The sequence below is a fragment of the Gopherus flavomarginatus genome, chromosome 12 (assembly GCF_025201925.1).
Source record: "Gopherus flavomarginatus isolate rGopFla2 chromosome 12, rGopFla2.mat.asm, whole genome shotgun sequence".
Classification (NCBI taxonomy): Eukaryota; Metazoa; Chordata; order Testudines; family Testudinidae; genus Gopherus; species Gopherus flavomarginatus.
The window spans coordinates 17,952,681-17,968,988 of record NC_066628.1 but is presented as its reverse complement, the minus strand read 5'-3'; the positions used below and the strand labels follow the sequence as shown (position 1 = coordinate 17,968,988).

The window sequence follows — 16,308 nt, the reverse complement described above, 5'->3', positions numbered from 1 at the left end:
TCATCCTAGCAGCCCTTCTCTGTACCTGTTCCAGTCTGAATTCATCTTTCTTAAACATAGGTGACCAGAATTGCACACAGTATTCCAGATGAGGTCTCATCTGTGCCCTGTATAATGGTAATTACACTTCCCTGTCTCTCCTGGAAATACTTCTCCTGATGCATCCTAGGATTGCATTAGCCTTTTTCATGGCCACATCATATTGATGGGTCGTAGTTATCCTGTGACTGACAAATACATCCAGGTCTTTCTCCTACTCTGTCACTTCCAACTGATATGTCCACAGCTTATAGCAAAAATCCTGTTAGTCGCTAAATGCATGACTTGGCACTTTATGCTATTAAATTTCATCCCCATTTCTATTACTCCAATTTTCAAAGTCATCCAATCTTCTTGTATGATATTATTGATGTCAAAGTCTCATTCTCCCACCTTTTTATAAATCAATGGGATCGCACATGAATGGATAGAGTCTGCAATTGTCCAACTTGGCCGACGAGATGTGCTTTGTATTACAGCTGTAAGGAATAGCAGGTTAATTTGGCTGCTAGTCTAGAAAAGATGCCTTCCAAAAGAACAACTCAAATTTTATGAGGAATTTGTTTAACTTGGATTACGAGGGCCTTATCTGCTTACAGTCAAGTCAAAGGCAGCTTTGCCATTAAATTCAATCTATCTATGATGAGATTTTCAATAGAACTTTAGTGAATTAAGGACACAAATATTATAAAAAGTCAATGGGGAGTTGAGTGGCTCATTTTGAAAATTACTCACAAGGTTCTTTATCCCTTGCTATGGTAGTATTTGAGCAATTCCAATATACTAGTGATTTTATTATCACAACATCCTCTGAGTTCTGAAAATAGTATTATCTTCATTTTCAGAACTGGGAGCTAAGAGACAGAAATATCAAAGCTGAGAGTTTTCACAAGAGCTTAATAGTTAGACCCCAGATTTTTAAAGATATTTAGGATCAATTTACGGCATTTAGGATTAAAGGTATTGATCAGAATGGCCCCTTCTGGTCTTGGAATCTATGAATCTAGGAGCCTAGTGAGATTTTGCAAAAGCATCTAGATGTCTAACCCTCATTGAAATCAATGAGATTTTGGTGCCTTGTCGCTTTTGAAAATTCCACTAGGCACAGAAATACCTTCAAAAATCTGGTCCTAGGTGACTAAATCCTACTGAAATTGAATAGAATTGAGTGCCCAATTCCCTTTGGCTGCTTGGAAATCCCAGCCCAAGTGACTGGGCCAAGGCCTCACAGGGAGTCTGTGGCAGAGCTGGAAAATGAACATTGATCTGCTGAGTCTCAGACCAGAGTCTATTCCACATGACCATCCTCCCTCTTTTCATGAAGCCCGTCATTGCATCTTCTTCATTTGTCTCTTCTTTAATCCTTATCTCACACCTTTTCCAAAGGATTTAACAGCCATGGTGCCAGTGAGAGAGTGGAACTGCACAGCAGTCATGGAATTCATCCTGCTAGGGTTTGGAAATGGTCCAGGATGCCAGATGATCCCCTCTGTCTTGTTTCTGGTGATCTACACAGTAACCATGCTGGGAAACACCACCCTGGTTCTCATCATTAGAGTCAACTCTCGCCTTCACACCCCCATGTACTTCTTCTTCATTAACCTGTCACTCTTAGACCTCTGCTTCACCTCCACCATCGCCCCCAAAGCCATGGCAAGCTTCCTATCAGGGAGCAAAGCCATTTCCTATAAAGAATGTGCCACCCAATTCTTCCTCTTCTGTTTCTTCCTTGCCACTGAAGGTTTCCTCCTAGCAACAATGGCATATGATCGATACACCGCCATCTGCAACCCGCTCCTGTATCCCGTCACCATGTCCAAGTGGGTTTGCATTCAGATGGTGGTAGGGTCGTATATCTGCAGCTGTGTGAACTCCATGTTGCAAACAGGGTTCACCTTTATGCTGCACTATTGTGGGTGTAAGGAGATCGATCATTTCTTCTGTGATGGCCCTCCCGTGAACAGTCTCTCCTGCAGCGACACGTACATCAATAATCTTGTGATGTTTACCTTATATGGCCTCATCATAGCGATCACTGCCCTGATTGTGCTCATCTCCTACATCTACATCATCTCCACCGTCCTCCGGATTCGCTCTGCTGAGGGCAGGCACAAAGCCTTCTCCACTTGCATCTCCCACATGTTGCTTGTGACTTTATTTTATGGGACCACTGCTTTCATGTACTCCCAGCCCACTTGGTTATCTTCTTTGTACCCAAGGAAAGCATTATCTGTGTTTTACACTTTTGTCATCCCCATGTTGAATCCCTTTATCTATAGCCTGAGAAACAAGGACGTTAAAGAAGCTTTGAGAAGGACTATGGGCCACAAATCCTTGACAAAATGAACCTTGCATTTCGACAGAGAGACAGAACACAGCGTGTCAGCATTCTTTTTAATTTGCACAAAGAACTGGAGCAACAAGAAAAAACTACAAAATTATGACACACTATTTCATTGTTTTTCTTTCTTATTTCTTATCCGGCTATAAAACAATGAGTTTTTGAAACAGGTGGGTGGACATCTAGTACAACTCGTCTGTATGGCCATCTCTTTCTCTCTGACTGTCACTATCACTTCCCTCTCTAGTTAGCACTATATTTACACTTGTGCATGTTGGTGATTCAGGAGATCATTCAGACATGGAGACTAACAGAATTCTAAAATGTCTTTATTATTTGTAGAGACCTTCATGCTTCAGGACATGAGCCAACCACTGACTGCCTGGGCTAGGATGAAATTTTCCTCACAGTTTAGCCTATAATTTTCCTTCCTCTGAAGCAGCTGATATTGACTACCATTGGAGATGAGTGCCTGGACTAGAAGAACCACAGGGCTGATGCTGCATGGCAATTTCTCTGTCAAGTGACAATATAGCATGTTAAAAACAATAAAGTATGTTCATAGACTTCAAATCTTTGTGTATGTTTTTACATTCCTGTATCTGTAGAATAGGTAAGAGCCATCTCCAAATCCTTGGGGAGCTGAAATTAGTGTGCTCTACAAAAGGATTTAGGCATCTAACTGCTTCTTTAGGTGCCTAAATCCAACATTTCAGTGCCACTGAGCTGCACAAAACCTGTCGCTTAACCCTGTGAGCCTTTAAAATCTCTAGGTGCCTGACTTTCCAACATTCAAGTCCCCAAGACTCTTTAGTGTCTGACAGTCAGCATGTGCACAGCCACCTTAGTGTAAGTGCCTGGGTGCCTATCTGATCTCTAAGTCTCAATGGGGTCCTCAAAGCAGGTGTGGCACCACCTGCCTAGCCTGTGGGGATTGATCTGGTAGGTGGTCTCAGACCACATCTAAACATGGGGGCAGGTGAGGCCTCCCTTATAACTTTTATATCCTGGGTTGAAGCACTCACTTGGGATGTAGAAAACCTGAGTTCAGTTCCCCTCCATTTGTGATGTGCGGTTGGTATTTGGACTTGGATTTCTAGCCTCCTAGATGAGTGTCCTAACCCTGGGCTATGGTATATTGTAGGCTGAATGTCCCTATCTCTCCTGTAGAAGCTGTTCCACTTTGTACGAAATAATTAAATATACACCGAGCAACAAAGGGAGTGAGAATGAGTCTATTGTGCAGCAGTTTGAGCATCCAACAGAGAGATGCTATTGGGCAAACCCTTCATCTTGTTAGGCAGAAGGGGGAAACTGAACTGGATTTATCCACAGCCTGGCTTGCTACACTGACCACTTAACTGAAGGGGAGGCCTCCCAGACCTACCCCCTGGTAGTCATAAAACACCTGCTCAGCTGCTGAATCCTTTGGGCCCCTAAACTCCCACATCTGAGATGAGTACCATAACCACTGGGATAAAAGTCATGCTGGAGCTCTTCTTCCTAATTCTATCTTCTTGTTTCCACAAAATCAAATGGATATAACTGGCCATGAACAAATTCAGGCTGGAAATTAGAGAAAAGTTTCTCACCCTCAGAAGGGTGAGGTTCTGGAACAAACTTCTAATAGGAGCTGTAGGGATGCACAACTTAATTAGTTTTCAGAAAGTGTTGGATAAAATTATGACAGTGTGATGGTGTAGGGCAGGGCTCAGCAACCCTGGTGCTTACTTCTGGTTTATGTCTTATGTTCCTAAAGGACATGCTTCAGGGTTTCAGCTGGACACCACGGTTCATGAAGGAATCCTTTCTCCTCCCAACAAGGTATTCTGGGAGGGTGGGTTTTTTTTTCTCCTTCCTCTGAAGCATGAGAGTTGGCCACGGTTGGAGATAGGATCTTGAATGGGATGAGCCAAGGCTCTGAGGTGTTACTAAGTTTTCTCTCTCTCAGATGTTTGCCTACACTGTTCTTGCTCACATAGTCAGGGATTAACTGATTGAAAATTAGCTGAGGACACAAAAACTAACTGCACTTTTTTAAGTACATTGGAAGCAGGAAGCCAGACAAACAATTAGTGAGGCCATTGGATGATCAAGATGCTAAAGGATCACTCAGGAAAGAAATTGCTTTTGTAGAGAAGCTAAACGAATTCTTTGCATTAATCTTCACTTCAGAGGATGGGAGGGAGATCCCTTCAGCTTAGGTGATAAATTAGAGGAACTGTCCCACACCGAGCTGTTGATAGAGGAGGTTTTGGAAGAAATTGATAGATTAAACAGTAATTAGTCATGAGGACCAGATGGTATTCATCCAAGAGTCCTGAAGAAACTCAGATATGAAATTGCAGAACTCCTTCTTTTGTCATGAGATCTATCATTTCACATGCACTTTCTCCCAAAATTGCCTTCCACCTTCAGATTTGCAACCACTTCCTTCCTGTTGGTTAGAATCAAGTGAAAAATGGCTCCGCAGCCACACCTTTCACCCACACTCTGACCCCCACCCGCCAGCTAAGCCCCTTACTCCCACTCTGGCCCAACCTGCCTATCTAGGTTTTGCAGTCTTGAGCTCCCAAATGGGGCCATTGCAGAGTAATAGGTCACATCCATAGACTCTTATTGTATATGTGTGTGGGGTTTTTGTTTGTTTTTGTGTTTTCAGAAAACCTAAGAAGCCATTGGCACTGAAAACACTCAGTTCAGCCTATGTGAGCAATGAAGATTTACTCTGGTTGTTAGAGCTTGTTGAGATTTTAAAGCATTGTAAGAGAGGTGCTCAAATCCTATTAATTCTCCCAGTTACTTTAAAACCCTAAACCAGACCAAGACTCTTATTTCTATTTATTTGAAAATAAGATCCCATGGGTCCAGAACCCAGGTCTGCAGAGGTATTAGTCACTTAACCACTCCAAAATGGTATACAGCAGTAAATGTAACCAGCCTGCATGCAATGTCCCGTGACTGTGGTGGAGACAGACCATAGGAAGATCCACATCAGGGCTTTGATAGGCAGCAGCCCAATGGCTCCTGACTGGCTCCCTGCCCTATATAAACCCAAAGGGTGCTCCAGGCAACAGTATGGATCTTCTGTAGTTGCTCTGACTGTTCTGGCTCTATGTTCTTGAACTCCTGGTTTGACTGTGCCTTGTTTTGGACTTTGCCTCCTGATTCAAACATGACTTGTCATGAAACATGACTTGGATTCTAATACTCGTTATTGAGCCTGGCCTGGAACTGACTATAAACTCCTTGGCTACGCCGAGACTCAGGTTTGCCCCTTGTCCCTGACTGCCCTTTTTGAGTTCCTGAAATTGATAGTCTTTCAAATATCCCATGGAACTGGGGAGTGGTGTATCTCATAGGGCTAGCTTGCCTTTAGTATATTCAGTGCCTTACCTTCCTTATATTTAGCTAATTTCATTATATTCAGCTGTAATGCAAGAAACTTACAGGCCTATATCCTGTAAGATATTAGCAGAAGCATTATTTAGCAGAAGTATGTTTAAGTAGACTGTAACTCTTGTCACAGAGCAACCTTTACCTTTAGGTTTGGGGAACTAAGAAGAGCTTGCTCAATGGCAGAAGTTAGAATGGTCCAGTAAATTTTGCCACGGAGAGATAGCTCAGTGGTTTGAGCATTAGCTCTCTAAAAGTCAAGTTTCCTGAGGGAGTACCATGGGTGTTTTTCCTTTATAACAAACTACAGCACGTTTCCTAATGAAATGGAAACTGCAGGTGGCATTTCTAGAAGTGCCTAAATGATTTAGAGCACAAGTCAATGGGACTTGGCTGACCAAGTTGCCTGAAAGAGGAGATGGTGTCTCTTCTTCCAACCATTAGCCCAGTGTTCCTTACTGGTGTTCTGGAAGACCTGGGTTCAATTCTGCATTCTACTTCCTGTAGAGCAGGGACTGAAACTTTGACTTCCCATCTGAAGGCCCTAACCACCAGTATATAGGTACAAAAGGGTGGAGTTTTCTCAAGCTTTCCCATTGAAGCTATTCCACTTATATAAAATACTTGGCTAGTCATGAGGCAAATATTACACTGTAGCTCAGTGTTAGGGGACTCCTTCGGTAGGTTCAACTCATTGGTCCATTGAGTGTATAAATAACTTTTATTTATACATTGTAGAACAGCTTCAATACTCCAGAACACCTTATAGCCCAGATATTAAGTCACTTTCCTCAGAGAGGGGAGATCTCACTTCAAATCTCTGCCCCCAGCCCCATGTAGAGAGGGGAAGAAAACCATGGTCCCCCACGTGCAAGGAAAGTGACCTACCAATGGACTGAAGTTACAAGAAAAGGAGCAGCAGAGGGACTCTGCTTCCTCCTGCTGTTTTGTGAATTTAGCACAATCTTTATTTTTTTGGCTGCAATAATTCAGTAAAATTTGCGTTAAAATTATGAATAATTTTGAATTGATCTTTTTGGTGAATAAACTTACAATTTATCTCCTCCTTTGTCTCAACAGTTATTTACTGCCATCATAGAATCATAGAACTGGGGCTGCTGATTTTAGGGCAGTGGTTAAGGCACTGGACTGGGACACAGATGATCTGGGTTTAATTCTGGTCTGCATCAGTGACTTCTTAGCAGGGGAGAGATAGCTCAGTGGTTTGAGCATTGGCCTGCTAAACCCAGGAGTCTGAGCTTAATCCTTTAGGGAGGGCCATTTAGGGATCTGGGGCAAAACTCTGTCTGAGGACTGACCCTGCTTTGAGCAAAGGGTTGGACTAGATAATCTCCTGAGGTCCCTTCCAAACCTAATATTCTATGAACTGGAAGAGACCTCAAGAGGTCATCTTGTCTAGTCCCCTTCACTCAAGGCAGGGCTAAGTATTGTCTAGACCATCCCTCACAGGTGTTTGTTTGTGCAACCTGCTCTTAAAAATCTCCAAAGAGGAGATTCCACAACATCTCTAGGCAATTTATTCCACTGTTTAACCACTCTGGCAGTTAGAAATTTTTTCCTAATGTCCAACCTAAATCTCCCTTGCTGCTATTTAAGCCCATTGCATCTAGTCCTTTCCTCAGATGTTAAGGAGAACAATTTTCTCCCTCATCCTTGTAACAACCTTTTATGTACTTAAAAGATGTTAACATGTCCCCTATCAGTTTTCTCTTCTCCAGATTAAATAAACCTATTTTTTTTTCAAATCTCCCCTCAGGTCATATTTTCTAGACCTTTAATTATTTTTGTTTCTCTTCTCTGAACTTTCTCTAATTTGTCCACATCTTTCCTGAAATGTGGCGCCCCGTATTGGACACAGCCTAAATACACACTTTTTTGTTTGTAATTGACTGTTGCTGAGATTGTGTACCTAAATCCTGTGATAATCCAAGTCTCATTGCTCTTGTTTTCAGGCACAACAGAGCATTGCTTGAGTGTTGACCAAGCCCAGTGTTACTGGTAGCTTGTTACAGAGAGTAAACTTCAGGGATCTTGTCCCAAGGGGAACAAAACAGAATTTAAACCATTCTCAAGGAATCAGCTTTTAATCTTGGAGGCAGTTCAGGAAAAGCTTTTTATTCCACTCCCACAGATAACCCTAGACACCTTAGTGGTTTCATTGCTCTGGGTAAAGGGTCCAAGGATCATATCTATAGACCTATTGAATGTCTTGAGATTCTGTATTCCAGATGCAGATAGACTAGGTAGTCTACCTACTTATTGATTTGGCTACGAATACAGAGAAAATCACAAGTAAGAATGATCTCACCATATTTATGATCCACATTTAAAAGGTAGGTGAGTTGATTCATATTCCTATTTATTTTAATATTCAATTTCAAAGGACCAGATTCTGCTCCACTTATCTAGGGTTGGGTTTCTCTGTAGAGTCCCATTGACTTCTGCCGGGATGCAACACTCTGCTCACACTGTCAGTTACAACACAGGAGCCGTGGCTGGCAACCCAGCTACTATATGAATCACCCAGCTTGCTAGCTCGCTCGCTCTCTCTCTCTCCAGCACTGAGACATATTAGTTCAGTTGGTGCGTGTTAGCAGTAGTATTTGTGTTTGGGGATGGTGAGGTTGGGGGCAGGGAATTCTCTGGAGATGGCAGACATTAGGGTTTAAACATCAATTTGACGTTGGACAGAACACTGACTTCATTCCCATTTCCAACTAAAAATCAATGTCAAAATAGCCATTCACTTCCAAGAGGGCACAGCATGATATTCAGAGTCAAAAAGAGGAAGCTGCTGTCTAAAATGTACCTCCATGTGTCACCTATAAATACTGACTGACCAGATTCTGTAGGTTTAGGTAGTCAGGAGTCTTGTTAAATCCTCGACAGAATTCCTGTATTTCAGGTGCTCAAATTCATTCATTCTCCTTGATCTTTCCTTCACATTCTCACAGTGCCTAAGAGTAGTGTCTGCTGGAAGTCACTTACCACGACATCTTGCAGTCCTAGCATGTTTTACCCCTAGCTCCTATAACTGCTAGGATTGCGTTTGTTCTAGTTTTCTATAATTGCTCCCCTTCAAGGCAGCATTCTTCATACTTCACCATCCTGTCTCCTTGTTGTTTTTTGATTGTCTGCTGGCACAGAAACATCAATTAACATGGGCTTGTTTGCTGTATTTTTCTACACCTATGTCTGGCCTGTCTGACTGCACCATTCGGTCTGTGACAATTGCCAGATTCCATAAATCTTACCATCTTCATTCTCTAGAGCTTGGTGCAAGTATGGATTTTTACAGAGGCTCCATGCAGGCACTTTGCAAATTCAGACTGTCTTCATATATTCTTTTCCAGATAGACCCTAGCAGTTGCTCAACGCATGCTCCACCATCCTTTCCTTTTTATAACACATTCTGGGGCTCAGAGAGCAGTTGTCGGTGAATTTTACTTCTTACAAAAATAAACCCCATAAGGATTTTTCTTTTCCACTCATAATGAAGCTCTCCCTCTTATTTTCAGGGATCCTTCTACAAGTCATGAGTTTGTCAATCTTCTATCACCAATAGATTCGATCTCTCTCCACCACTGTCTGTGCATTGATCTCTGTGTAAACCTTTCAAGTCTTGTTGCTTTCTCCTTTCTTTCATGCTTTCTTGGGCTTGGATGCAGCTCAGTCATTGCTTGTTATCGTGACCGGATGATCTTTATTCTGGTCAACTCCTCATATATTTTGATATTATAGTCTTCATTATCAATTGTTTTCTCTACAGGTAGCAGACGTTTTCCTTTATCACACCATGGGATGTACATCCTGTCTATGAGTTGATTGCTATCTAATACTCTATGCATCACCGGCAACTGTCTGTCTTCTTTGGATGCCATTTTTTTCTTCCCTCGATTCCACTTGATCACTCCAGCAATATTCTGTACTACTGGAATCCCCTCACATATTAATGGCTCAGATCACATTCTTAGACTTCAGTTTTGTCCATAGAGTAGTTTGTGTACATCTGTAATATTGTTTCCTCACTTTTTCTTTCAATTTCTTATGTAAAGGCTCTGACAGTTCCCTGATTCCAAGATATTTGTATGGGTCATGCTGAGATATCCTGGATAGTTCCTTCATTAACTTGTATGTCATCAGATTGTACCAGTCTGGCCATTTTTACAGATGCTGACACAGAGTTAGCCAAGCCAACGCATAGCTTTATAGCTTCACCAAACTTTTCCACACATCATCAATCCCTATAGCTCCTTTTTGTGACTGTTCATGTAGTTTCAGATTGCTCAATTTGAACAAATTGTTAACTGGTTGTTGGTCTTTGCTGATATGGTAAATTGTGGTTATCTCAACAAGCATCCACGTCAGTGGCAGCTTGGTTACCACAAACAGCACTTGTGCTAAGGAATCCCCTTGAAAGATTTCTCTTTTAAGTTGAACCTCATCAATGAGTCCGTTCCAGGTAAAGTCTAGTGCTCCAGTTAAACATAGATTGCTGCAGAAAGGAAATGATCTGTGGATGAACCATGGACATTTTCAGTGTCTTATTGATCTTGGAATGAGAGACTGTTGGATGCTCTCTGGTAGTGTACCCACACAATCATTTAATGTTTTTCTTTCTTTGTTTTGCATTGTACCTTTTTGGGTTTTGAGAAATGGGTGGGCAGAAGCCAGACCACTGATGAAGGACCAACACCCCCTAGCCTAAGGGGACGATCTACAGGACCTGGAATCCAAATGATTTTGGGGACAACCAATGAAATAACAGGGACAGGAGTGCTGTCAAAGGGTCAAAAGAAGGGACCCTGATGGGTACACTGAGCAGAGAACCCACGACAGCTCCCACTGGTCCTCAAAGGTGTCAAGGCTGCCAGTGGACGCTGCTCAGAGAAACTCTACCCAGATACGGGAACGGACAGAGGATTGGAATTTGTTTTGCATTGTAGTGGGGTGATTACCCTCTCCTGCCCTGTGGGGCTTTAAACAGCCCAGGTGAGGGCTGTGGCTGGGGCAAGAAGCCTGGACTGATTGGGGAAGGTATGCTCAGCTGTGGCCATGCCCTAGTCAGGCCCAAGTGGCCCCTAAAAGAGGCTGGGAGCCAGGGCAGACTTCCTCCACTTGTAGAGGGAGAAGAGTCTGGCTGAAGGGACCTAAGCAAGGCACCAAGATTGGAAGCAGGGCTGAGGAAGGGCCAGGGGAGCTGGGAGCTCCTGCCTGAAAAGCCCCAGGCTGTAGGCCTGACTCTAGGCTGAATAGGTGCAGGGTTGGATAGGCAGAGGCAGTAGGTCAGAACACCTTTGCCTGTGATGAGTGGCTGATGCCCCAGTAAACACGGGCTAGAGGGAGACTGGTCAGTAGCCAAGACTGAGGCGATGTAGGGATAGTGGGTGGGGGTTCCCCTGGGAGGGGGAGACCCAGAACTGTGGGGTTACTGCCAGGGGGCAGCACCTAGGTAAAGGGGCACCAGGGTCCTGGGAGGGACAAAGGGGCCAGCAGCGGCAGCGGGACACTGACCTGCAGAGAGCGCTCCAGAGGCTGGATGCTAATTCCTGAGGATAACCAGCAGAAGGCACTGCCAGGTGAATCTGCGCACGCTCACATGCATCTTGTGTGATCCTCCTGTTTAGCCAGAGGAGGCCTTTTGTTCCTTTCATGTTTACAGTGCTGCCTTTTTGCTTAGGAACCAGCATTCCATTGTGAGCTAGCCCTATCCAGATCTTCTTTGCCAAAATTATTGTTAGAAGTTTCTATATATATAGTAAACACATGGTCAGTCTATAATTCATAGGATCAACACAATCTTCTTCTTTCTTCCTTCTTTTTTCTTTTTTCCCTTGTATGAGAAGAGTTGTCCCTGTCACCATCCATCTTGGATACCCATTCTCCAATCACTGTTTATTGAACACCTTAATAAATCACAGAGTGTTGTAAGGCGTTTGAGCCAGAATCCATGCATCTTATCTAGTCCGGGTGATTTCCAGTTTTTCATTTATCCTAGAACCTCTTTTCTTTCTGTGTATTGCTCTGTGGAGTGTTTTTTGTAAACCTTTTCTCTCTTTTGTAATCTGATTCACTGTCTGCTTATGTTGTACAGTCTCAGACCAGATTTCCTTCCAGAAGCAGTGAAACTGCATTTATTTGCCTATTCTGTTTTGTTTTTTTTTAACATCAGTCAGATGAAAGACTCTCCTAGGGTCTCTGGTGAAGTGACTGATCCTATGATACTAATAACTTTGTGCTGAAATCTTTCAAGTCCATGACTCTAAGTGATCAGCTTCTTTTACCTTGTTCCTTCATAACTTTCTCATCTTTTCATTCAGCTGATATTTCATCTCCAAGGCTGTTTACTGCTCTTTTCTCTTCAAATGATTTTGCTCATATTCATCCAGTAGGCTGGTATCTCAATGAAAAAGCGTACTCTTCTGTTTTAACCTTCATTTCCATGGAGATTCTTGAAGACAGGAAGTTTTCTAATGGTTCATATGTTTAGGTTGATTAATGTTAAACCAACGAGCTGCTACTGTTACTATAACATAAATTATATAATTGTACTGACTAATCATTGCTGCTGTTTTCTCCAGCTTCCTTGAGCACTTCATTAAGTGCTCACATTATATCAACCAGTGTGTGATGGTCTACAAATTTCACAGTTGGTAGTGCTGGTGCTCAATATCTCTTACATTCTGCATTGTCTCAATCAACAAATTCTTCATATTTTCTGTACTTTCTTCAGATGCTTTTTCACTCATATTTGTCCTCAAATTTTCTTCCATTTCTGGCTTGCGTTTATCCTGTCATTGCTCCCTCTGAAATGTTTGCATGTAGTTCTACATGACTAATGTCACTTTTCAGGCTTTCAATCTCCATTTGTATAAATTCTCCTTTTTGGAATAAAGCTCTCAGTTGTGCAGTGCGTCTATGCTTGGTAATTTTTCTCTGTTTTCATTTCTCTCCTTCCAGTGTTGGAGCATTTTCTTTGCTCCAGGCTCTCTCTTCTAGTTTTGCCAAAAGACAACCGCAGATCACTTCTTGGTTTATAAAATGACTCCTTTTCACTCTGTTGTCACAAATGAACTCTGGTTGTTTGGACAGTTGCATGATACATAGGTTGCCCATCTCCACACAAAACACTCTACTTGGGAGGAGGCTGTCATCCAGATACAGTCTTCTGAGGCCCACTTTAGAGGTAATCAATTATTATGAATGCCATATTCTCCATACTGGTTTGGGTTGCAAGGCTATACCCAGCTGGATAGGAAAACATAATTTCTAGGCCTTGGACATTTCCTCGTCTTCTGGAATTCTAGAGATTTAATAGGGATCAATCCAATAAGATTCTACATATACTACATTCTGTAGTTTTTGTAGAGTATTTATAGAATTGGACAGATTCCATGCTGGTGTGCTGCAGCCATAGCTCCATAGGCATCAATGGGCCAAATCTCCAGCTGGTGTAAATCAGCTGTAGCTCTATTGAAGTTAATGAGACTAATGAAAGAGATATTAGGCAAGAGAGAGACAATAAGAGAGTGACTTTATATCCTAGTGGTTAGGCCACTCACCTCCAGATACAAGATGCTAAGGATCCAGTCCGTCTGCATCACAGTGGAACAGCTTCAGCAGAACAGAATTATGTCCCACTATCCCAATGTCTTAGTTGAGCCGAGTTTCTGTGAATACCACTGGGGCCTGATCCTCGAATTTAGGCAACTAAAGTGGTAGTTTGGCACCAAAGTCTTTTTCTGCATCTAGCCCATTTTTGTCTATTTTAAATGTACATTTTATAGGATGTAGTAAGCCTCTCTTTACATTTATCCTACTGATCAGATCAGCTCCACAGCCCATTTCAATTTACTAGTGTGTTAATTTTATTTTTTTCCAGTCTGACAGATCAGTTTTCCTGAATAAGGATCAATGGAAAATCAAACTGAAGTGACTGAATTTATTATCCTGGGACTTTCCAATGACCCACAGATGCAGATTTTCCTCTTCATGGTGTTTTCAGCTGTCTACCTAATCACACTGTTGGCAAACATGGTGATCATGCTGGCGATAAGGGCTGATCCTCACCTTCACACCCCAATGTATTTCTTCCTGTCTCATTTATCCTTTGTTGATATCTGCTATTCCTCAGCCATTGTCCCTAATATGTTGGTGCATTTTGTAGCAGAGCACAAAACCATTTCTGTCAATAGCTGCATTGCACAGGTGTTTTTCATTTTCCTGCTGGCTACTAATGAAATTTTTATTCTCTCAGCAATGGCTTATGACCGCTATGCTGCCATCTGTGCCCCATTGCGTTACTTGGAGAGAATGAGCAAAGGGATCTGTGTTCAGCTGGTGAGTGGTGCATGGGCAATAAGTTTCATCCATGCCCTGCTTAACACTGTTTTTGCCCTCAAGTTGCATTTCTGTGGGCCCAATCAAATCAGCCATTTCAGCTGTGAGCTCCCTTCTCTATTACATCTGTCCTGCACTGAGACCTTCACTAATCAAGTGCTGCTTCTTACTTCTATTCTGATATTTGGATCAAGCTCCTTTCTCTTCACTCTGATCTCCTACATTCACATCATCTCCACTATCCTGAGGATACAGTCTGAGGAGGGCAAGCATAAAGCCTTCTCCACCTGCAGCTCCCACCTGATTGTGGTCGGCTTGTTCTACGTGACAGGTTTTCTCCAGTACACAAAACCCAGCTCAGTTTCCTCTGTGGTGCTCGATGAAATGTTCTCCATCCAGTACAGCATCTTAACCCCCATGTTAAACCCCATCATCTACAGCCTGAAAAACAAAGAGATGAAAACAGCTATAGGGAAAAAATTGGGGAAATTTAAATTTCTCAAGTAGTGTCAATGTTATTTAAAAAAATAAAAATTGCATAGGACTGTGGATAACTTGTGTTTGGGAGATTCTCAGCTAAGCATCTGACATTTTGGGCCAAAGCTTTAGCTGGTCTAAATCAGTATGGCTCCATTGAACTCAGCAGGCCACATCCCCATTGGATAGAAGAGACACTGGAGCAAAGGGGATGGGATCCTGGTGTGATGTTGAACCCCATAAGACTTTATGGAAATATGCTTATGAGTGTGTATATGACATAACTGGAATATATTTTATGCTATATATGCCATGTAACATATCTATGTAGAGGTTATGATCTCCTGAATATATTCATCCTATTTGTATGCATGTGTTATTGTTGTATTTGAAGTTATGAATATTGGCTGTATACTTGTTTGGTTTTTAAATAGCCTTAGTAAGACATTTGGTCAGCTTCTTTAGAAAGAAATTTGCAAGTTAAGTGCCCTGTCAAGAAGCACTTAACAGAAAATGGACCATGGAAGGCTCCAATCCACAGAAGTGTACATGAGAACATTCAAGGTAGCATGTGAACCATGGCTGCTACCTGTAAGTTCTGAGTCATGCATTGAGATGTGACTTGCCCATGTGACTCCAAAACTCCATCCTGTAGCTGGAATTCTACACAGGGGGAGGGAGGGGTATCCACCTACAAAAGAGAGTCTATTTAAGCCCCTGAGAGACCCCTCCATTTTTTCTTAAGCTGGCTCAAGAAAGAACCTTTCCACCCCTAAGGATACCTGAAAGAAACTGGAACAAAGGACAGTAACTAGAGGTGATGTGAGTGATTGTTGGACTCAGACTAGAAGGAGACTAGTCTGTAAAAGGAAGCTTATTGGAACTCCTCTGAGGGTGAGGTTTTATCTGTATTCAGTTTTCTTACTGTATTAGGCATAGACTTGCGGGGTTTATTTTATTTTACTTTGAACCACTTAAATCCTTCTTTCTGTATGTAATAAAATCACTTTTTACTTATTAATTAACCCAGAGTATGTATTAATACCGGGGGGAGGGGCAAATAGCTGTGCATCTCTCTCTCTCAGTGCTATAGAGGGCAAACAATTTATGAATTTACCCTGTATAAAGCCTTATACAGGGTACAATGGATTTCCTTGGGGTTTGGGCACCTGAGTGTTGAGAACAGGAACATCTCTTAAGCAGCTTTTGGTTTAGCCTGTAGCTACTCAGGGATGTGGCTCAGACCTGAGTCTGGGTTTGCAGCAGGCTAGGGGGTCTGACTCAACAAAGGACCACTAGGAGTTGAACCCCGGCACTCCTGTTTGCAAAGCAGGTGCTTTAACCAGCTAAGCCATGGGTCTGGCTCAAGGCAGGCACGGAACTGAAGTCTCAAGCTGCCAGGACAGGAAAGCAGGGGAAGAAGTAGTCTTGGCACATCAATTGACAGTCCCAAGGGGGTTTCTGTGATCCAACCCGTCACACCTGGGTCTCCATCTAGGGTGAGTGCTAGAAGCACCAGGATCTAGAGCCATTCCAGCGGTTGCTTTCTCTCTCTCTAGGCCAATATTTCTTTCAATCTGACCCATTGACCACAATGGACCCATGGCTAATTCATACCACTTGAGGGTCTGACCAGTTCTATGAAAAGAACATCTTTGTGTACTGCATTCTGTAGTTCTTCTAGAGTGTTTTGT

At 42.5% G+C, this 16,308-nt stretch overlaps 2 protein-coding genes across 2 annotated transcripts; both read left to right on the top strand.

Annotated features, from left to right (window-relative positions):
- Window positions 1–1,427: 1,427 nt before the first annotated feature.
- On the top strand, window positions 1,428–2,385 carry LOC127032108 (olfactory receptor 12-like). The gene has a single exon (XM_050919142.1). The coding sequence runs from the start codon at window positions 1,438–1,440 to the stop codon at window positions 2,383–2,385; it is 948 nt and encodes a 315-aa protein (XP_050775099.1). The 5' UTR covers window positions 1,428–1,437.
- Window positions 2,386–13,711: 11,326 nt separating this feature from the next.
- Window positions 13,712–14,644, top strand: LOC127032542 (olfactory receptor 5V1-like). The gene has a single exon (XM_050919845.1). The coding sequence runs from the start codon at window positions 13,712–13,714 to the stop codon at window positions 14,642–14,644; it is 933 nt and encodes a 310-aa protein (XP_050775802.1).
- The last annotated feature ends 1,664 nt before the right edge of the window (window positions 14,645–16,308 follow it).